General features: G+C 45.0%; 1 protein-coding gene across 4 annotated transcripts in view; it reads right to left on the bottom strand.

Annotated features, from left to right (window-relative positions):
• Positions 1-181: 181 nt before the first annotated feature.
• Positions 182-20543, bottom strand: part of EYA3 (EYA transcriptional coactivator and phosphatase 3) — a 99338-nt gene continuing 78976 nt past the window's right edge. For all 4 annotated transcript variants that reach the window (XM_031962466.1, XM_031962469.1, XM_031962467.1 and 1 more), the window contains 7 exons: positions 18774-18863; positions 17652-17710; positions 16655-16815; positions 12733-12847; positions 11433-11554; positions 5234-5334; positions 182-4057 (listed from right to left, as the gene is read on the bottom strand). In XM_031962466.1, coding sequence (XP_031818326.1) covers positions 3977-4057; positions 5234-5334; positions 11433-11554; positions 12733-12847; positions 16655-16815; positions 17652-17710; positions 18774-18863 — 729 coding nt within the window. In that variant the 3' untranslated portion in view covers positions 182-3976. The remainder of the gene's footprint in view (positions 4058-5233; positions 5335-11432; positions 11555-12732; positions 12848-16654; positions 16816-17651; positions 17711-18773; positions 18864-20543) is intronic.

The following is a 20543-nucleotide window of genomic DNA, read 5'->3' as shown; positions in this document are numbered from 1 at the left end:
AAAGGTTCCAGAGGGCCGAGCATCCTGGCTCTGGCATCCCATCCCGCAGACTTGAGGCCCGAAAGAGGACCTTGGGCCTGGGTGCTGGCGGACCCCAGAGGTGACGGTCACCATCACCCACAGAAGCAGTGGCTGGTTTGGCGCCTGCATTCCCTCAGCAGAGCGCCTTTTGTCACTGCCATGTGGGGGCCCCTTCTGCTCTGGTCCCCAGGCCCTAACACTGCTCCTCCAGGAGCTTGTCCCAGCTAGGAAGACCACTGGCTCCACAGACTGATGTGTCATTCTTTGTGGCCGGTAACCTGGCATCTCTTCCGGAGAAAGGGCCTCTGAATGTGCTGTGCCCGAGCCCGGCTCTCCTAGAAAGGTGGGGCTCTGCCTGCCTCAAGAAGAAGCCTCTCACCCCAAAAGAACCAGCAGCAGCCCTCGCATGTTAAGGACAGATGGCCTTTTCTCAGGCCTGGAAGTTCAGGACTCCTGCTGTAGCAACTGGTTCCTGCTAGGGAATTTTAGAAATCGTCCAATCCATTCCTTTTTTCTTTAAAAATGAAAACAAGAAATGGGAGTAGAGAGGAAAATGGATGTATTGGAGGTTATACTGAGCCGGAAACAGAAAATCCACGAGAAACCAAGTCTCGTCCTGGATACTTTCCCCCTGGCCCCTGCCCTCAGTAGAGCTTCTTGTGCCCAGCCACCCTTTGGGGAGGAACCTTGCTGAGTTTTAAAGTCAGTGGCTTGTGTCTCAATGCTCGTGTGTCCCTTTAGAAGATGGGCCAGAAGTCAATTGTATAGAAAATAAAAACTTTATTTTTTTTCAAGTTTATAAGATAGTTCCCATTACATATAACATTATGGTCAAGGAATCTACAGCCACGAATGCCCTCGGTCACATAAATATTCCAAATCCAATGTGTATTCCTGCTTTGAGGCATCTTAAGTCCAGAGGGAAAATCCAGTTTTGAGCAGAATCAGTCCTTAAGGGGGATAGTTCCTGTCAGTGCATTAGGGACTAGCCAAGTTCTGCTTTCCAGCCTTCTGAGAGGGAACAAAGGGAGGACTGGACCACTGCTACCGGGATCACCCAGGGTCGGGACGTGACAATTTCTTTCCTGTGGCCCGAGACCTCCTGGGATTCAAATCTGGTTTCTATAGTTTGAATGCTTCAGTTTCTGAACAAATAACAAAACAAGGAATGGTGAGAAATGAAATTTGTCTCTGGGGTTGGGAAGTTCTGCAAAGCGAGACTGCCCTCGCAGGACCCGCTGCGGCCTTCTGTCCAGCTCAGCTCCCGGGAGGGGGTTCAGTCGTGCTCATGCATGATCTGCAGCCCGTAGCTCCTGGGCTCTGGCAGCGCCCACACACTCACTCTGGCTGGGAAGAGCCCAGTGGCCGCCAGCATTTCCCCTCAAATGCAATCTGCCGCCATCCTATCCTTCCATGGAAGCAGGCCTGAGAGCATTACCTGGAGCGAGGATGGCCGCCCTTTGCACTGACCTCTCGGCAGAGGATGCAAGGAAAAAAACCAAATCAAAGCAGATCCGCACATTGTGGAGGGGGCCTAAGCAGGAGTGTGGGCTGGCCGGGGGCCACTCCATCTCACGGACACATGGACGGCCCTGTCAGTGCTCTGGACATGGTGACGCTAAGGCACGGTCAGTTTTACATTCGAGAGTGAAGCTACACTATGAGCCCAGGGTCTCCCGACAGCTCCGGATCACCAGGGGGAGTTTTTGGACCCATCTTACGGGAACCAACGTCTGGTGGAAGTGTCGTTCACTTGGCTAATTCCGTGGGGGATTGTCTCAAATACAAAGAGTTTCGGGCATGTTCCATTAGACTATTAGCAACTAAAGGATTCAGAGCTTTCCTTGGCTCCTGCCCTACCGGGCCCAGCCCAACACAGATTTCTCCATTACAAAGATTCCTCTTGGAGACAAGGGATGTGTGTGCTGAGTAGGGAGAACACTGCAAAGTGGTAAAGTAGGGGCAGACTCCTCCAGGCCTCCCCTTTGGGGCAGGGGGCCCAAGGGGATGGGAGTGGCCCAGTTGCCCTCCAGGTGGGAGAGCTTCCTCCCTGGGCAAGGTCAGAGTTCACCTGTGAACAACCGGCACCCTGCTATTGGCCAGGAATGAACGTGGCCCCTGTAATGGGGGGAAGCTCCCAGGGTTCTAGGCTCCCTACATCACAGGAGTGGAGAACTCTTTATGGGGTGACAGGTGTTGGAAGGTGGAGGGCGGATTCCTCTACTGTTCTTGCCCAGTTCACGGCACGGCATCCTCGGGGGTAGGTGTGAGAGAAGCAAGAGAACCAGAGAGAAGGGAGGCTCATCTTCCTAATGTTGCTCTGCAGGTCAAGGTGCATCTGACTGAGAGCCTTCTGCCAATTCTGAGAGATGGAGGGGGCGGCTTCTTAGGGCATTAAGATCCAGGCCCTTTTCGTCCTAGGGCCAGTGTCCCCTTTGCTTCTTGCTCCTGCTTCGGGCAGGGTTGGGCCCTTCCCTTTAGGCTGGCAGAGTGCAGCCCTCTGGAAGAGAGGCAGCAGAGCCTTCTGAAGCCCCCAGCCAGGTTCCTGTCTGGTTGGAGGCCAAGGTGAGGCTACAGGTCAAGAGGCAGACTGAGCCGTTCCTCTTCTATCGAGTATTCCCCAGGATCTCCAGCCTGGCAGAGGGAGCCCCAAAGATGCCATCTAACTGGGAGCCAGTGGAAAATCGGGTCCCAGCAACAGCCCAAATGCCTGGCATTCCTGCAGCTTAACCAACGGAGAGCAAACACCAGCCCTCGGATGTCGGGGCTAACCCTGCTTCAGGTCCAAGGGCCTAGTGCAGTGCCCGGGCCCAGCAGCAGCATCTACACAGGGAAAAGGGGCCTGGGCTATGTCCCCGTGGCTGTTGGCAGAAGAGGGGCTGCCCCAGAGGTGTGGGCAGAGCCCGAGAGGAGGCTGGTGGGCCAGCCTGAGGAGGCAGCGACAAGGACTGGGAGAGAGGGAGAAGAGCAGGCCCAGGGCACCACCGAGATGGGACATGTGCAAAGAGGTACAAGGGCCTTCTCCTGGGCTGCTCGGGCTGGCCCGGTGGACAGATGCCTGGCACTTGTGGGGATAGGGCAGACACCGTGGAAGGGGGCGGGTAGGAATCAGGGCTGTTTCTCCTGGGTTTGGCAAGGGAGGCTCAGGGATAGAGAAGATGTTTTCACAACAGGCATTACATGACAGAAGGTCACTTGTGGGGGGGGCGCTCTGTAGTGCAGAGGCTTGGGTGCCTCCCCCCTACAGCTCCTTAAGGACCAGTCCCTATACTGGGTGACCTCAGCAGGAGGGGGCAAGCCCAAATGAGAGATGGTTCAGGACAGCTGGGGAGGAGGGCAGCGAGGAGGAGGGAGTTGGCACCCAACCTCAAAGTGGAGAACAGAAAGGGGCCAAGGAAAAGCTACTGGCACGGGTAATGGAGATCAGAGACGATTCATTTCATGTTTTCCAAGAAAATCTATCCTCCTGTTCCCCAACTTTTGGCTTACTAAAGGGACAAAGAGAAAATCTGCTTCAGAGACCAGACCCTGACCTATAAAAATAGCACATCCATTCACCGGGAATAAATTCAATAGCTAAATAGACTACAAAGGACGGAGAGAGGTCACAAGAGTTTTCTGCTTCTAACCTATTGACCACAAGTTAATAGCACTGTGTTTTCCCATCACACACTACATTTGAGCACAACTCTGCCTCAGGGATTTTTTTTTTTCTTTTTTAAAGAAAACAAAAGGAGAAGAATTAAATCACTGTAGCTAAGGTGAGACTGCCGTTCTCTCCATCCGTCGCCTGCTTCGCTACCAGGGTGTGCCCTGGGATGGATGCCCCTCCTGGAGAAAACAAACTGTCCCGGCCTGCCCTGGGCTCCAGCTGGGCTCGCGTCTCATTCTGAGGAGAGGAGTGCCCCCGTGGGGAGGAGAAGGGCTCATGGGGCTGGCATCTCAGCTCCCATCCTTACAGGAAATCCAGTTCCAGGGCTTGGTGGAGTGACACAAGGTCTCCGTGGTTTGTGATCCGCCAGAAAGGCATGTTGTGCTGAAAGAGATGGGGGATGTCTCATTATGCACACTCCCTCCCCCCAAGATCCTTCCTGGCCACTGCTGCTCACGCCACTTCCCTTGGGCTCTAGTCACCCTTCCAATTTCCCCAGCCTCCTGCCTGGCTTGGAGGCACAAGTTGTGGCCTTTGGCCTCTTTTATCCCTCGTTTGCTATCCCTCTTTCCTCACTGCTACACAATGGTAATTGCCAGAACCAGGGAGGTGGACTTCTTGGCCTGTTCCCCCCAAGCTCCTTAGAGATTAAGCCCCCTTGGAGGGCATGGGGGGAGGGAGGGCCTTGCTGACCCTCAGGCCTTGGCGCTTCTTTTCTAAACCTTCTCCCAGCCCTTGGCCCCAGGCTCAAGGCTTGGCTCTCCTCAGGGTCTGCATTTAGAGTCCTCTGTAGTACTGAACCCCACTTTGTTGAGGGACCAGAAGGTCCCAATAACCTTCAGATTCCCTCACATGGCTGCTCTCTGCACTCACAAGAACACGGCTCCTTCTAGAAGATGCTATTCCCAGCCTTTCTCCACCTAATTCTGGGTATTCTCCTTCTCATACTCATACCCTGATGCACATTTTATAGAGAAACTGAGGGCTAGAGAGGACCCCCTGAATGTTCTCGCTCCAAGCCTGCCTGCCTTACCTCACAGACCTGAGAGAGGCAATGAGAGCAGCCTGGAAGGGAAAGGGGGTTAACTGCACACGGCCCCAGTAAGCCCCACGGGCTGAAGGGCCAGGGAAGCAGGGAAGAAGACGGCAGATGGAGAGGGGACAAGGATGGGGAAAAGAAGAGAAGCCATCATTCACTTTCTATGGTTTAATCCCAGCCTCCTTCTCATGGGACATCTAGAAGACCAGGAGGATCCTCCTCTGACAGAGAAGTCAGGAGGGGATTTTGCCCTGAGTATGTGGCTGGCAGGTATGAGGGACAGGGGCGCCTCCCAGCCTTACCTGACTTGGGGAGCAAGGGGGAAGAAGAAAGGCAGAGGGGAACCAGAGAGGGCCTCCCATTCCTGTTAGGTCACAGGGCCTTAGAACAGCCTGGGAGTGAGCCCCAAAGTACGCCTGCCCCACTGTGGTCAGAGGGGACGAAGGGGCTGCAGGGCTCTCCTCCCACCCCACTGGTTCACGTGTCCCCGTGGGAGAAGGTGCTTATCCCCCTAAAGTTACCTGTTTGGCTGCAATTTCCTCATCCCGCCCATCTCCGATCACTACGTAGGTAACTTTCTTGCCAAATCGAGACACGATTCTCTCAAAGCAGCTCTCCTTCCCTGTGAGGAAAAGGACAGTTTGGAGTGTGACTTCTGCTTCTGATTTCTGTGGCTGAGAGAGGGCTTTGGCAAGCCCACTGAACCAAACTTCCCCTAGGGCTTCCTCTTGCCTCACTCCTCCCCATGGCTTCTACCCCCATGCTCAGGTTCCAAGGTTGCTGGGGCTCCCTGGTAGGCAACTTAATGGGTGTCTGTGTCATGCTCTTGGTGGGGACTGGCTTTGGGTCTAAGCTGACTAGCTGCCCCCAGATACGACCCCCACACCCAGCTTCTACAATGAGTGACTGTTTAGGTTTTCCCATTGTCCTTTGAGGACAGTAGCTCTTCCCTCCACTTGCTGGAGAGAAGCAGTTTCTCTGTTTAAGGGTAAAGGCTGGGTAGGCAGACAGTGTGAGGGGCTGCTAAGGAGGAAGGGGAGATTCTACAGTCTGAATCGGCCAGGTGTGGTCTGCTCAACAGGGGATGCCATCTCCTGACACTCGTTTCAGCACGGTGTCCTTGCCCCTGTTAGGGAGGTACTGCATTTCCCAATGGTGTTGCCTCACTTCCTTGTCCCAAGGTGCAAGAGCAGGTGCTGTGTTACCAAAACCCATCACAGATAATGGAGGCAATTAAGGCAGTTTTCTGAGTGATGGAGTGCTTCACCTGCCCCATTTCCGGAACACCCTCAGCCTCCTGGAGCCCTCCTGTCTCTCTGAGGCTCGGCCCAAGTGGCCCCTTGGACAGATCTCTAATCTCCCCAGCCATAAGCCACAAGCGGAACTCCCAAGTTTCTGAACTGCACATACCACATCCCCGTAAGCCCCAGGGAGGCAGGTGTTGTTTGTGTCTTTGACACCGCAGTGTCTAGGCACGGTGCCTCATGCTTTGAGGGAGCTTAATAATAAATGCTCATGGAACTCAATCTGAAAACCCAGCAGTTTGTAGACAAAGATAACCCCCTGCCCCCAACAAGCTACTGGTCTCTTGCAGTGTCCCTTTCCTCCAGTATCACCAACTGATCTTTGTTTTCATTCTGAAATTTAAAATGTGAATGTCTGATTTGCTACAAGAGTGATCCTTTATTCTCTAAATCCAGTGGAAAATAAAGAATAAGATCAAAGAAAATCAGAGTTGGAAGGAACTGGAAAGAAGATCAATAGATGAAACCCCTCATTTTACAGCAGAAGGGGGATCTGAACACAGGGTCCTTGATTCTTGTAATGTTTTTTCTACTACACAAAATATAATATGAAAGAAAAGCAAATTCCTTCTTCCTTTCCTCATCTGCTCTGATCCATCCTTCCCTATCTCCCAAGCCTTAGCATCCAATCTATGCTGCATCTGACCTATTCCACCCTAGTCCGAAGGTTCTCATCTGAACTACTCAAAGCCTTTTGGTTGCTCAACACAATCACCTGGCTCTTAACTGGGCTCTTTTATACATTTTGCCATCTTTAACTGTGCCCCTTCCGAAACATCATTACTTAAAAAAGCTTGTGGAATTTAAGTGACCCGGTCCTTTTTCTGATCTTGGCCCATTGCCTCACCTGCAAGTGATAGTGAGAAAAACTCATCAGTTCTGAGGTCAGAAACTGTCAGTTCTACAGCCCTTTTGGCTCTAAAATTTTATGGTAGAATTATCTTCTATATCCCAAGTAACCCGTACATTAAATTCAACACATTTTTATCCAGCACCTATAACGTACAAAGCCAACAAGAACCCTCTGCCTTTAAGGATGCTGTGTATGTGTGGAAGTAGAGAATGGGGGTGCCTGTTAAAGTTCAACTTGAGTGCCTTCCAGTTGTTTCTCCTGGGTTGAAGAATCTAACATAAATCCAGATATCTAAGAAGGAAGCTACCACACACATACAGTTAACTGCTCACTTCTGATCATCCAGAATGCAAGGACCACAATAAAGCCTCATGGTGGTGCCAATGAAGCCTCAAAAGGAACCACAAAAGCTGGACAGGGTTGTAACTCAACTGTGCTCAACTTAAAAGGTCCTCAAAGAATTTAAGGTTTTACGTAGAAGCCTCTTCTGCTTTTTAAGAAAATATTGACATGACCATATTTATTGCAGTGAAATTTGTCGTGTTAAAGAAAATCTCATAGTGATGCTACAAATTTGGAATCCAAATCAGAATCTGAACAATTTGCCATTTTGAGGGCAAATACTTATGATTAGGTGAACATTTTGTCATCTCAGAAGTTCATCCAGCTCAGTCCTCGGCATCCTTGACAAGTGGCTGCCTAATCACTGGCTACATGTTATCCCTTATGAGGAGCTCAATACCTGATGAGGCTGTTCAATGCTATTATAAAGGTTAACACTAACTGGTGTACATGTAACTCAATGGGAAGTCCCAACTAACTTCCATTTCTCCAAACCTGGTGGTCTCTTTCTTTTTCAATTCATGCTCCACATAGCAGTTAAAATTATTTGCCCATTCTCAGGGCAGCTAGGGGGTGCAGTGGATAGTACACCAGCCCTGAAGTCAGGAGGATCTGAGTTCAAATTTGACCTCAGACACTTAACACTTCCTAGCTGTGTGACCCTGAGCTGAGTCCCAATTGCCTCAGCAAAAAATACATTAAAAAAATAAAATTTAAAAATCCTCAAATACAGACTTGAACAAAGCATCTTCTCATTCAAAGACCACTGGTGGTTTGCCCCTGCCTCTAAAATAAAATGGAGGCTATTAGCCTTGCATGTGGGGACTGTCACTTTGAATGGTTTCAGCTTATTTTCACATCACTTCCTCTGGAACCATTTGTCTTCTATCCACATTGGGCTGATTCAGGGAAACTAAAGAAGGGATGAGCTTGATAAAATATATAATGAGTTCTTGATCAACACAATGACCTATCACAACTCCAACAGAGTCACAATGAAACCTGCTCTCCATTTCCACAGAGAAAATGGATGGATTCAGAGAGGAAATGAGGACATGTTTATCTTCCTTTTTCTTGCTTGAGAACATGGCTAATGTGAGAATTTGTTTTGTACATCTTTGTAATGGGTATTATTTGTTTTCCTTTCTCAAAAGGTGGGAAGAGAATCTGAATAAATATTTTAAAATGTATGTTCCAAAAATAAGAAAGCACAATGAGTTCTGTTTTTGACATGAGCTTGAGAGGTCTCTATGACAGCCCGCTGGAAATGTTCCGTAGGCACTGGACAGCGGGTCTGAAGCTCACAACAAAGACTAGGGTTACTGATATTTGCTTGTTCAGTCGTTTTTCAGGCATGTCTGACTCTGTGACCCTGATAGCGTTTTCTTGGCATTTCCTTCTTCCTCATTTTACAGATCAGGGAACCGTAGTAACAGGGTTAAGTGACATGCCCAGGGGCTCACAGCTGGTAAGTGTGGGAGGTGACATTTGAATTCAGGTCTTCCCGACTCTAGACCTGGCACTCTATGTACAATGGCGCCACCTAGTGGCCCTAGAGCTAAATGTACAGACCTGCCAATCTGTATAGAAGTGATAACTGAACCCATGCATGGGTCTCGCTGAGGTCGCCAAGAAACTACACGGATAAGGAGGACCCAGGTCGGCATCTGGGGCGGTATCTGGGGTGTGAGGCGCTGTGGATAATGCAACGAAGGGGCCTGAAAGGGAATGGGCGGTCAGAAGAACAGGCAGGATGGTCAGGAGCGCCAAAGGCTAACGAGGACCGTTCAGGCCTGAGCAAAGACAAGCGCTCCCCAGGTGTCACTTAACTGGTGTATGCATGTAACGGAATTCAGAGAGACCTGGGAAGACTCGTGTGAGCTGCTGCAGAGCCGAGGAAAGAGCACAACTTAGACAGGGATCACAGCGTTCTAAAGGAAAACGACAAGGTCACATTGGAGAACCCTAACTCGGTGACAAGTCGGAGGATCTGACAGTGGTGATCCATGAGCTCCCTTTCATCTTGGTAGTCAACTACCAGTTAAATAACTTTTATTAAATATTTATTAAATTTTACCACGTGCCAGGCACTGTGCTAAGCACTGGGGACACAAAGAGAGGCAAAAGACAGTCTCTCCCTTCAAGAAGCTTAAAATCCAGTGGGGGAGATGATAAGCAAACAAATATGAAAAACAAGCTACAAACAGAATAAACAGAAAGTAAATAATCACACAAAGACACTAGAATCAGGGTTGGAAAAAGCTTCCTGCAGAAGACGAGATGTTTGAAGAAAGGCCAGGAAGATAAAGTGAAGATGAGGAGGGGAGGCAAGGGAGGGAGGGTCTGTTCCTGCCATACTCAGGAGGACAGCATCACCACATCAAAGAGGCCAACAGACATGGAACGAGGCACACGGTTTAAGATGTTATGACTGTCTTGATTTGTTTGTTTGAATATCTTTATTGGCTACAAGGAAACAATCTATTAGAATCGAGCTATGGGAGAAGGGGAAAGAAGGCAGTTAATAGGAAGGGACAGTAATGTAAATAAAGAAAAGGGTATCAATTAAGAAATTTTTAAAGGATGCTAATGATTTCTAAGACCATGGAGAAGGGCAATTTTCTAAGAGGATCTCTGTCTTTCTGTGTTCCTTTCACTTTTCTGGCGTTTTTAGGTATTATTTTAAAAAAGTAATTAAAAATGTTAATACTGAATTACTAACACTTCATTTTTCACACAAGGAAGTCCCTTGCTTGGAGTCATATGTGTGCACTAGGTAGAGCTGAAGCCTCCTTTGAGGCTCTCGAGAAGGGTTTAGGCTGGTTCTGCTTGGCCCCTCAAAGCAGAGCCAGTAGCAAGGGCAGGGGTAGGGGTACTTACCACATAGGACAACTTCCTAAGAATGGGAGCTGTCCAGAAGAGGATTGGAGGTTGCCTGTCCCTGCTATGGAGTGCTACGAACAGAGGCCGAAAGCCCATTTGTTAAAGACCTTCCTAACACTGAGTATTCTTTTTATGTTTGGACTAGCTGGCAGCTTTGGTCCCTTTTAGTTATCAAACTCTAGGATGCTGATTCCCAGTCAGTGCTGGGAGCAAAATCCAGGAGCACATCTCAGCCAACAACAATATTACGATTTTGAGGGAAACTTTCTAAGAAGTGAAGAAAACAAGAGTTCCTCCAAGATGTGCTTTCTCAGGATATTCCCCAACTTATCCTTTTGGGAGGTAGAGAATCTGAACTTGGAGTCAAGACCTGAATTTAGATCTTGGCCACCATTTATCTGCTTTGTGACCATGGCCAACCAACGTCACTTCATTTTCCTGAGCTTTCTTATTTGTTTCCTGATCAGGAAAACGGGTCAGCATTTTACTCACGTTTATATTTACTTATAGTTATTTAGCTGCAACCAAAGAACAGAAATACTTTCCAATTCTGAAACTATAGAAGCCCCAAAACGAGAAAGTGCCGTGTGAAAATACTGTTAACTGGAAAGTGCAATTATTTAAATGCCCTCCATTCTCTGGGACCATGTCAGGCATCCAGATTTGGTTTGAAGCCAGCCTGCTATCTCACCAGATAACAGTTATATGGCCTAAGACTAATGATGATGATATTACTGATGAAAGCAGTAAATACTCGGGGAGTTCTTTAAATTCACTTGTTCATTGATGTAAAGAGAGAAGGGACCTTGGATGTTGTCTAGTTCACCCTCCTTACTTTACAGAAAAGAAAACTTGGACTAGACAGGTTGGATGCTCTTCCCAAGATCATATAGGCAGTAAGTGCAGTGGGCACATCCCCCCCCATTGTACTATGTTAAGCACTTTCTATATATTTTCTACTTGAAGTCTAGCAACAGCCCTGCAAGAGGGACATTAAGAGCATCAGTAAACTTGTTGAATAGATGTGGAAACAAGGCAAAGGAAAAATGAAGTGCTACATGTGAGATTCAAAGATAGGCTTCCCTGGCTCTGAGTTCAAGGTCTGTCCAGTACACAATACTGCTTTCTTGTTAAATACATAGGCAAGCAGGTTTCCTTAAAATGTCACTAAAAGCAGTGCCCGCCACAGACTGAAATTTCAAAAGAGGCACAAAATCAAGCTTTCAGTTGCTGGAGGAAATCTTTCTTTTAAACAGGTTTCTAAGCCCATGTGGGACAAGTTAGGCAACATCTTTGCCAATATATGGGCAGGGGCAGCACTACAGAAGCATGTGGTACCTATTTTAGTGGCACTGTAGATGTTCTCGATGGGAAACACTTCTCCCAGGCCATACAGGAGGACCTTGGCCAGAGCAGGCACTAGCTGTGTGGTTGTGATCAAGACATTCACACAATTCTTTCTGGAGAAAAGGAGAGAAAGTTCAAATCAAAATCATAATACCCACATGGGTTTCATCACGGGCATAACATACCGCTTCTAGCCATTTAACTGCAAACAAAGTAAAGTAATACCTTCAACTTTAAGATTATATAAACCTAAAGAATGAGAAAATGTGTGAAAATACTGTGTTAAATGGAAAGTGTGATTATTTAAACGCACCAGACTATAATTCACTTTTAACAAGCTAAAAAAAAAATTGTAGAGCTGGAGAATTATCAGGAATGATTATATCTACATATGATCATCTCCACCCCTCAAGCATAAATTCTCTTTACAACACCATTAAGATAATAGCAATATATATGTCCATAGTTCTTTAAAGCTTAAAATGTGCTTTCCTCATGACACCATGAGGTAGGTAACCATTTTTACATATGAGAAAAGAATCTCAGAGAAGGTAGTGGCTTACTAGGGTTATAGAATTAGTAAATGGTGAAGCTGGGATTTAAAGCCAGGAGCCTTGATATAAAATCTACTGCTCTTTCCACCATAGCACATAAGAAATTTCTTTTCTGGTCTTGTATGGAGCACCATTGCAGAGAGCTCACTACCTGTTGCAGTGAGGATGTTCACCCCAGTTAGTATGGATACCTTTTATGATTTGCTCCTTAATCCTTCTCAGTTACTCTTAAGGCAGCAGTTGGGTACAGGGCTGAAGGCCCACCAACATGCCCCAATTTTACTGCATGAACCCCTGGAGCATGCATACTTCATTGTATCCTCTATCCTCCTAGGTGCCATGGCCAGGCATCAAACATGATTAATACTTGCTAAATTTAATGGAAAAACAAAAGGTGACCAGTGCACTATGAACATTCTCTTAGACAGGAGATGAGTCTTGGGGGAGTGCTCCAACTGGGCTCACATTTGACCTGGTTGAACACATTTGCTGTGGGTGAACATTCTGGGACAGAGACAGAGTGGGAGAATGAGTCCAGAAATGAGTGTGGATTCTCATGTCTGGATGAAATATATGACGGCCCCTACATTTAACAATTCACCAAAGCATCAAGTTTGATTTCCAGTGCTCACAGACTTCTCTCTCTCCCCCCCCCTCCCCCCGACTGCATAGCCCACCTGGGGAAAGGGAGAAGACTTTGCTTTGAGACCATTAGCTTGTAAAAAACAATTCCATACCTAGACTGAATGAGAAGTAATGACTTTAGTGCTGTTCCCAGCCAGGAATCAGTTAAGACTTCAATTTCTGCTCTTAGTCTCTGAAGTGCTTCCTTCCTCTGGGGACTGAGAAGGCCTTTGGGAAAAAACAAAAACAAAACAAAAACAAAAACAGACAAAGCTAATTTGTAGCATCATGTCTTGGCTGGTACTGGGACTCTCTTCAACTCAAAAATGCCAGGAGTCCAAGTTGGGACTGTCCTGATGAATGCTTGTCTCTCTCTTCTTGGATGCTGCCCATTAGAGGGGAAGCTGAGCACCACATGACACAAAACAGTTTTTGCTCGACTGCCTACATTAGGACACTTCAATTCAGATAGTAATTTATTTCTTTTGATCAGGCTTGTCTCTTTCCAAAAGGACTACAGACAGTTTATGAATAAGACACAGGCTAGAAGGAAATACATTTAAGCAGCAAGATGTTTTCATTATTACAGGATAGGAACACTTGGGAAATATACTGACTTCTCAGATTTGAGGTAGCTCAAGAAAAGAGGGAAATTGGCATAGATGGGGTGTTCTTTGTGAAAAAGCACTATACAGCTCATTTTTTTTGGTGCTGCTCAGGAAGGGATTCAAGAAATGGATTCTTGTACGAATGATGATACCCAATGAAGTTCAAAGAGCAAGGCACTAGGGACAAAGACCTAGTTATGGTCCAAGCTCTGCCATTAACTTGCATGACCTTGGGCAAAACAGTCCCCCTTCCTGGGCCTCAGCCTACAGTTAGTGTTTTAGTAATTTGTGTTTCATTTATAATAGTTTTGCTTATTTTGGCTGTAACACTATAAATATTCTATTCTGAAGAATCTGAATATTGCTCCTCTACTTCTAGCAATCTTTCAATTCTTTTTAGTCTACCAAACCTTGCTCTAGGCATCCAGTCCTCCCAAGCTGTCCTTGGCTTTTCTTAATGAGTAGGAAGTGGAACTGATCAAGCTGAGGGTGGGGAGTTATATATTCAAAGGGCTTAGTGAGAAAAGAGTGGTACCATGCCAGAATTAATTTCAGATATTCTGGTACTTGTGTGCAAGATATTTTGGGCTTGCCCTGGCTCTTTGAATCATACTAGGTAAGCATCATCACCAAAGTCATTAGGATAACTCACTACACACTTAGGTCACTGCTGACTTCTCCCCACCTCTGTGATTTTCTTTCTTGGCTTTCTAAAACATTGCCCTTCCCTGGTTTTCTCCTCTCATCTATTTGACCATTATTATCTTTTGTCTGATTAAAATCTCATCCATTATTTATGTGTATGCTCCAAGTACCAGAGTCTCTCTTTGTAATCTTATCTGCTCCCAAGAATCCAATCATATACGCCAAGTTGATGTCTACCAAATCTACAAGTCTTCTCACTATCTCTCCCAGGAATTTTATTCTTGCATCATTAACTGTCTGTGAGGTGTTTTCCCCCCAGACAATCGGCCAGGTGGCCCCTCTAAATTAAGCCCCAAATAAAAATGCTGTCCCACACTTGAGCCCCCTGTTCTTTGCACTTCTCTATTTATGTTAGGGGCACCCACCATTCTGCCAATGATCCAGTTTCATGAACTTGGAGGTAGCCTCAACTCTTTCCTTTTCCTCTTCTCCAAAACATCATCAGCTTTCGAACCCGTCCCCAGCCTGGCCCCTCCTCACCACTAGAGCCGCCACTCTTGCTCAAGGCCTTCTCTGCCTCTTGCTTCCAGACTCCAGGCTGGCTACAGGCCAGACCACATCAGTTTTTTGCTCAATAGTGTTTTCAGCGGTTCCTCACTGCCTCAAGGATAAAATTCAAGCTTCTGGACAGTCTGGCTCCACTTTCCCTTTTAGGCTTATCATTTCACATTGCTGCTTTTTCTAGAGCTCTGTGCTTGGTTAAATTGGACTACCAGCCCACTCTTGACTCACAGGCTGTTTCTTAACTCTGCAAAAGCAGTTTTCGATACTTGGAATGACGTTCTTCCTTACCAAAGCCCCTTAGACTCCATATCTAAAAAACTCAGCTCAGGCTCTAGCCCTCCAAAAAGTCTTCTCTCTGATCCCTGCTAGTCTTACTAAAATCACTTGGCATTTATTCAGCTCATTCTGTGTGTCCCTTGATTAAATGTATGCCCCCTAGCTTTTGGACTTCTCCATTGCTGCTAATTTCAGTCCCTCTACCATCCCTTTTTTAGTTTCCTTTTGTATGATGTCTTTCCCTACTAAATGGTAAACTTCAAGTAAAGACTCTCTTTTTTTCTTTTAAATTTGCATTTGTATCTAGTGTTTGGCATAGTGTCTTGGCCCATAGTAGAACTTAATGAATATTTATTGACTAAGTTGGATTGTTTCATTTTTGTCTTTAAGTGTGCAATGCCTAGCTCAATGTCTGTATGTGACAGGCAATTAATATACATTTGTTGAAGTTTCTCTATTCCCTAAAACAAATTGAATAATAAGAGCAGTAGTATTCTTATTATGTATGGAATCAGAGGTGAATGCAGAACTGTAAGATTTTTTCCAATAAACCAGAGGCGTTCAAGGCCATATTAAAGCTTCACTGAAAAAATGTCTGAAGAAGCAAATGTACCTTCTAAAGCTGAGTGGATAAAGGAAGCGGGAATTTTTAGAGGGATGAGATGACTGCCATCTCTAGTGGTTCCCTATGACCTCCAGGAGCTGGATGCTATTTTAAGCCCTTCACAACCTGCCTGGTCTGCTTACCCCTTACTCTGCTCCCATGGGATGCTCCCTTTCCTGACCCGGGGCATTTTCTCTGGCTGTTCCCCCATGCCTGGAATGATCTACTCCTCCCCATATCTACCACTCTGCTTCCTTCAGATCTCAGCTAAAATGTCGGATCCACTTTAGTCTTAGTGCCTTATCCTATTCCTGTATCCATCTTTTATGAAGACAGCGTTTATATGGCATCCTCTCCTTAGATTGTGGGGCTCCCTGAGGATGGGCACAGTCTTTTTCCTTTTTCTGTATCCTTAGAGTTTATTAGCACAGTGCCTGGCACACAAAATCTTCCCCAGAATCCAGCATGGTATGCTGCACACAGTACATATTTAATGTGTTAAATAAGCGAATCCCGGCACACATTCATTTTACAAAGAACTGAACTGATGTCTTAAGGAGGAAAGGGATTTGCCTAAAGTCACATAGTGAATTAGCAGAATCAAGATTCAAACCCAGGTCTTCTAACCTGGGACTGGAATTCTGTCCAACAGGCTGTATAGCTCCAGACATGAAGCATTCTTTTCAAAGGCCAATTGTGGAACCTGCAGATTTACATCCAGGAGTTGAAAAGGTTACTTAAACAGGTGCAGAAAATATCTCTTGGCCTGTTTTAGCTGCTGGTGGACACACTCAGAAAATGAAAACCTAGGGACCAAGGGGCTAAAAGCTTCCAAAATTCTACATAGAAATTATCAATATTTCATTTCAGAGATACTGATAATATTTTGAAGAAGAGAGTCACAAATGTTATTCACATGACAGTCCTAAAAATTCAAAAGAATTTAAAAATGATTTGTGATATGTATAAGACTGCCTGCCATCTAGGGAAGGGGGTGGAGGGAGGGAAGGGAAAAGTCGGAACAGAAGTGAGTGCAAGGGATAATGTTGTAAAAAATTACCCAGGCATATGTTCTGTCAATAAAAAGTTGTTTAAAAAAAAAAAATGATTTGTGATAGTAAGAAATTCTAGCCACACCAAGAGTTAAAAACAGAGTTTCTAGTTCCAGAGGATCTGGTCATATATATCATAGATGCACAATTAAGTAGCTTCTTTTAGGGGGGAAAAAAGATTCTTTTATAAACAAGAAAAAGATTTTTAGAAGTTATGCTTTTTAGATGGAAAAAAAGGTGAAAATAGACAGGTGAACCAGGAAGTCAGGCTAGCCTGTACACTCACCACCCACGTTGCTTTTGTGTTTGTCATAGATTTCTCTCACTTTGCGATAGCGGAAAGCCAGCTTCCTCATCCAGTCCACTCCTCCCTGCACACCTACAGCTGAGCCATGACCCGCACTACCTCCTGAGCCGCTGAAACCATCCGTGGAGAAACTGTAGTTGCTGTATCACAGAAAACATGGAAGATTAAAATTCTTTCCTACTGATGTAGGACACCTGGGCTTTCTAGCCTTTCTTGGCACTGTATTATTAAAGGTTCAATGAATTTTTTTCCATGGTCTAAAAAAACATAGTCTGCTCATTCAAACAGACCAATGCACTTGACTTTGATTCCTGGAAAACTTCTGAAACATCTTATTAGAGGCATGATCTGGAAAAGGAAGCAGAGATCAACAAGAGCTAGCAGCGCTTCATCAGGAACAGGTCATGCCAAAGTAACCAAATTTCCAGTCATAAAAAGTGAACAAATGAAATTTGGGAAAGGAAATTTAAAGCTAAAAAACAATTATCCTTGGAGGAGGAAATGTTAAAGAGGAAATCCCTCCTACGAAGAATTATAAGAAAACTAGTAGAAGCAAAAAGGCAGAGAACTTTTTGCCAACGAAGGCTGAACAACAGCGGAAGAAAGTATCATGAAGTGAGTTGTTTCTTTCTAGAGACCACTGCAAGGAAGGTAGTACACTGAATGACATCACTGTGGCCCAGAACCTGGGTCACAATCTGTGGGATAAAGGTCAGGGCTACAACATCTGGAGTGACTCAAGGTAATCCAGGCTGCCTGAGGCAGTGCGTGCTTCCCCATCTTACATCTATTCTTGTCCTTTTCTTCCCAGGGCTCCTGGCAGCACCAATATACATGGCAGCCATCAGCCTGAGCAGGGGACTCTGCTAGCTAAGTTCAGATAAGATTATCTTACATGAAAGCATACTTTCTTCTGACTGGGATTTTTAAAAATTGTGACCAAAGACAAGAATCGGAATTGTAGTTTCTTCATTACCTTAAATCCTGTCCATTGTCATCAGATGCCACGTCTTCCACATGCACTTGGTCACATTCCTGTTAAAACAAAACACATGGTATTTTAGCCCAGTCGGTCAATGCACCTATCAGGTGAATGAATTACCAGGAAAGGAACAGAAACAGATCAGCCAAAGTGAGCTATGGCAGTCCATCCAGGGTGACAGGCATTTTCTAGCCCTGCAGGCTGCCTCTGTTCTTTAAGGCCCTGCTCCTGCCAGCTCTCTTCCACAGCCTCCCTTGATTTTATAAATTATCATTTACCTGGAAGCTCTCCTGCCTCCTGCCTCCCCGGCACTGATGGATGAATAGTCCCTCCCTCCACAACACAGACTATCACACCTATAGCATCCCTGGCATAGGGCAGAATGTGCTGCAATGTCTGTGTCCCCCAAGTCATAATCCTTTCCGCTTACTTGGAGCTCTCCTAGCAATCTGAACTTTTTCCATGGCCTGAGAAGGCTCTGTTTTGCATTAGAGTTAGGTATATGCTTCATCCCACTAGACAATTATAAGGAGAGGGCAGGGATTATGCCCTTTATATTTCTTATAGCATCTAGCACAGAACTTTGCATATAATAGGCCATTCATAAATATTTGTTGAACTCAACTGCTGAACTGAATAGATCTTTATTTATGACAATTATGATGAAGATAGATGATTTAGCTAAAATGCCTTAGAAGTCCTAGGAAATCTAATCCCTGCATCTGATATGTGAAGAAACTCACGCTTAGAGAAACTGAGTAAGGTTCTCAGGCTCACAGGGCTGGCCAACAGAAAGTCCAACAAGGACTCTTGATGGTGTGCCAGCATTCTTTCCTATTAGTATGTCATGTTCATCAACTATTGGGAAGCTGCTATTCTCATTCACATGATGTCTACTTGTTTAGGTCTTGTACGACCTACCCTCAAGGGCATTTAAAAATGCTTATGTGGGGCAGCTAATCAGAGCAGTGGGTAGAACACCAACTCTGGAATCAGAAAGACCTTAGTTCGAATCCAGCCTTATTAATACTTCCTACCTCTGTGATCATATAACTCCAACTACCTTAGCAAAAAAAAAAAAAAAGTTTATGTCATGGTTTAAAAGTCCCAACGTACCTCCAAGTCATTGAAAAAGAGATGTGTGTCAGCGACCTCAAAAATCATCTCTTCCATAGTTAAACCTGAGCCAATCACAACTCTTGGGTCCTAAAAGACAGGACGAAAATCTGTTTAACTTGGCACCTTGGGAAAGAACTCTGGAGTTATATAAATAGCAAATGGAAGCAATGCCGCAATAGTATGTCACTGCAGCTTCCTTGCTGAATTATATAAAGTGAATTACATCATAAGAACAAGCAAGGAACTTCAAGAAACAAGTCAAAGTCTGGCTTAAATAAGAACTCTATGAATATATTAATTTATATAGAAATGAAAGCTATCTTTTCCTGAGCAAGCAGCACAGAAAATAAAGCTGAAGAATGACATTGATTGGATAATAATCTTAGCAACTGATATTTATGTACTATCTTAAGGGATTACTTTTTTGGTGAGCATACAAAACACCAGAGTGACATACCTTAGATTGTAGACAATTAAAACAAAATGTCAATGTGTCCAGGGAAAAAGTGCTGTCCCACCCCAACTCCCCACCCAACCCTACATCATACTAAACAGGAGCCCAGAGAGATCAAACCTTAAAAGAGAGAACAGAAACTTCTGATAAGAATAGAGCATAAAAAGAGCAAGAGGACCACTGGGCCACACAGTGCCTATGTGCCCATTTCATATAAAAGGACCCAGAGAAACAAGATTCCACTGTATAGACAGGGTTGAAAAATGTACTCTGCAAGCCCTCAGACTCTATAATTTAGTTTGGCTCTCTTTAATAGTTCAGTGCAAGTCAATGATTTCCACAGCATGAGAATATCTAAGTATATGAAGGAAGAAATGCCCACCAATACACCGAGAGGTAATGACAAGGCCTAGTTCAAACAGGACATCAGGTTTTAATGTGTTTTCCTAACAAACATCCAATGGTCTAGGTAGTACCATACCATCATCCCCATCCTATAGATGATGAATCTGAGGCTCAAAGTGGAGAAGAGTATTTACTGACACACTGGCTGTCACAGACAAGATGAAGAACCCTATTGTTAATAGGTTGTAAACCTGCTGGGTTTGTAAAATAAATCTTTCAAGAACTGGAACTCTTCACACTTTTCTGACAGATTTAAGGGTAGGTCATAATTTGGAGTCATTGCTGACTTGGTGACAGTGGATGGCTCTAGCCCTCTGGTATGTTTTGGAGTGGGATGGACTTAAAAGGCTTTGCTAGCAGAATAGAAGCTCCATCAGCTGAAGTCTTCAGGTATGGACTGAACAGTGGACTACTTGTCTCTTACCAAAAGGCTCAATCTTGGGGAGTTTGGTCAGCCAACCGGTGACGAAATTTTTGGCCCTAACAATTCAAGAAATCTAAGAGGATTCAATTTGTGGCAGTGAAAGAATACTCATAGAGATGAAATCACAGATCTTCTGAAAGGTTAAAGTAGCAATGTTAACACATTGTTTAAGAAAATAGATATATAATAACTTTTTTTTAGAGGTTTCAATGAAAACTAGTTAAAAAGAGAAACATTTTGGTCTTTAAATAGGCAAATTTCAGTTGCAAGACATTGATATGGCATACTTATTTCTTCAATAATATTAGATGAGGCATCACTATAAATACATTGTCAATATTTAATATAAAAAAACTTATCTAATTACATATAATAATATGGAGAGATGTAAATAGAATGGGGTAGTGGGGCTTTTCCCAGGGTGTTAAGTTTTAGAAACTACATATGGTACTATCAGATTAAAACAAATTATCCTAGAAGAATT

Source organism: Sarcophilus harrisii, chromosome 3 (assembly GCF_902635505.1).
Source record: "Sarcophilus harrisii chromosome 3, mSarHar1.11, whole genome shotgun sequence".
Lineage (NCBI taxonomy): Eukaryota > Metazoa > Chordata > Mammalia > Dasyuromorphia > Dasyuridae > Sarcophilus > Sarcophilus harrisii.
This window is presented reverse-complemented; position numbering and strand designations above follow the sequence as displayed.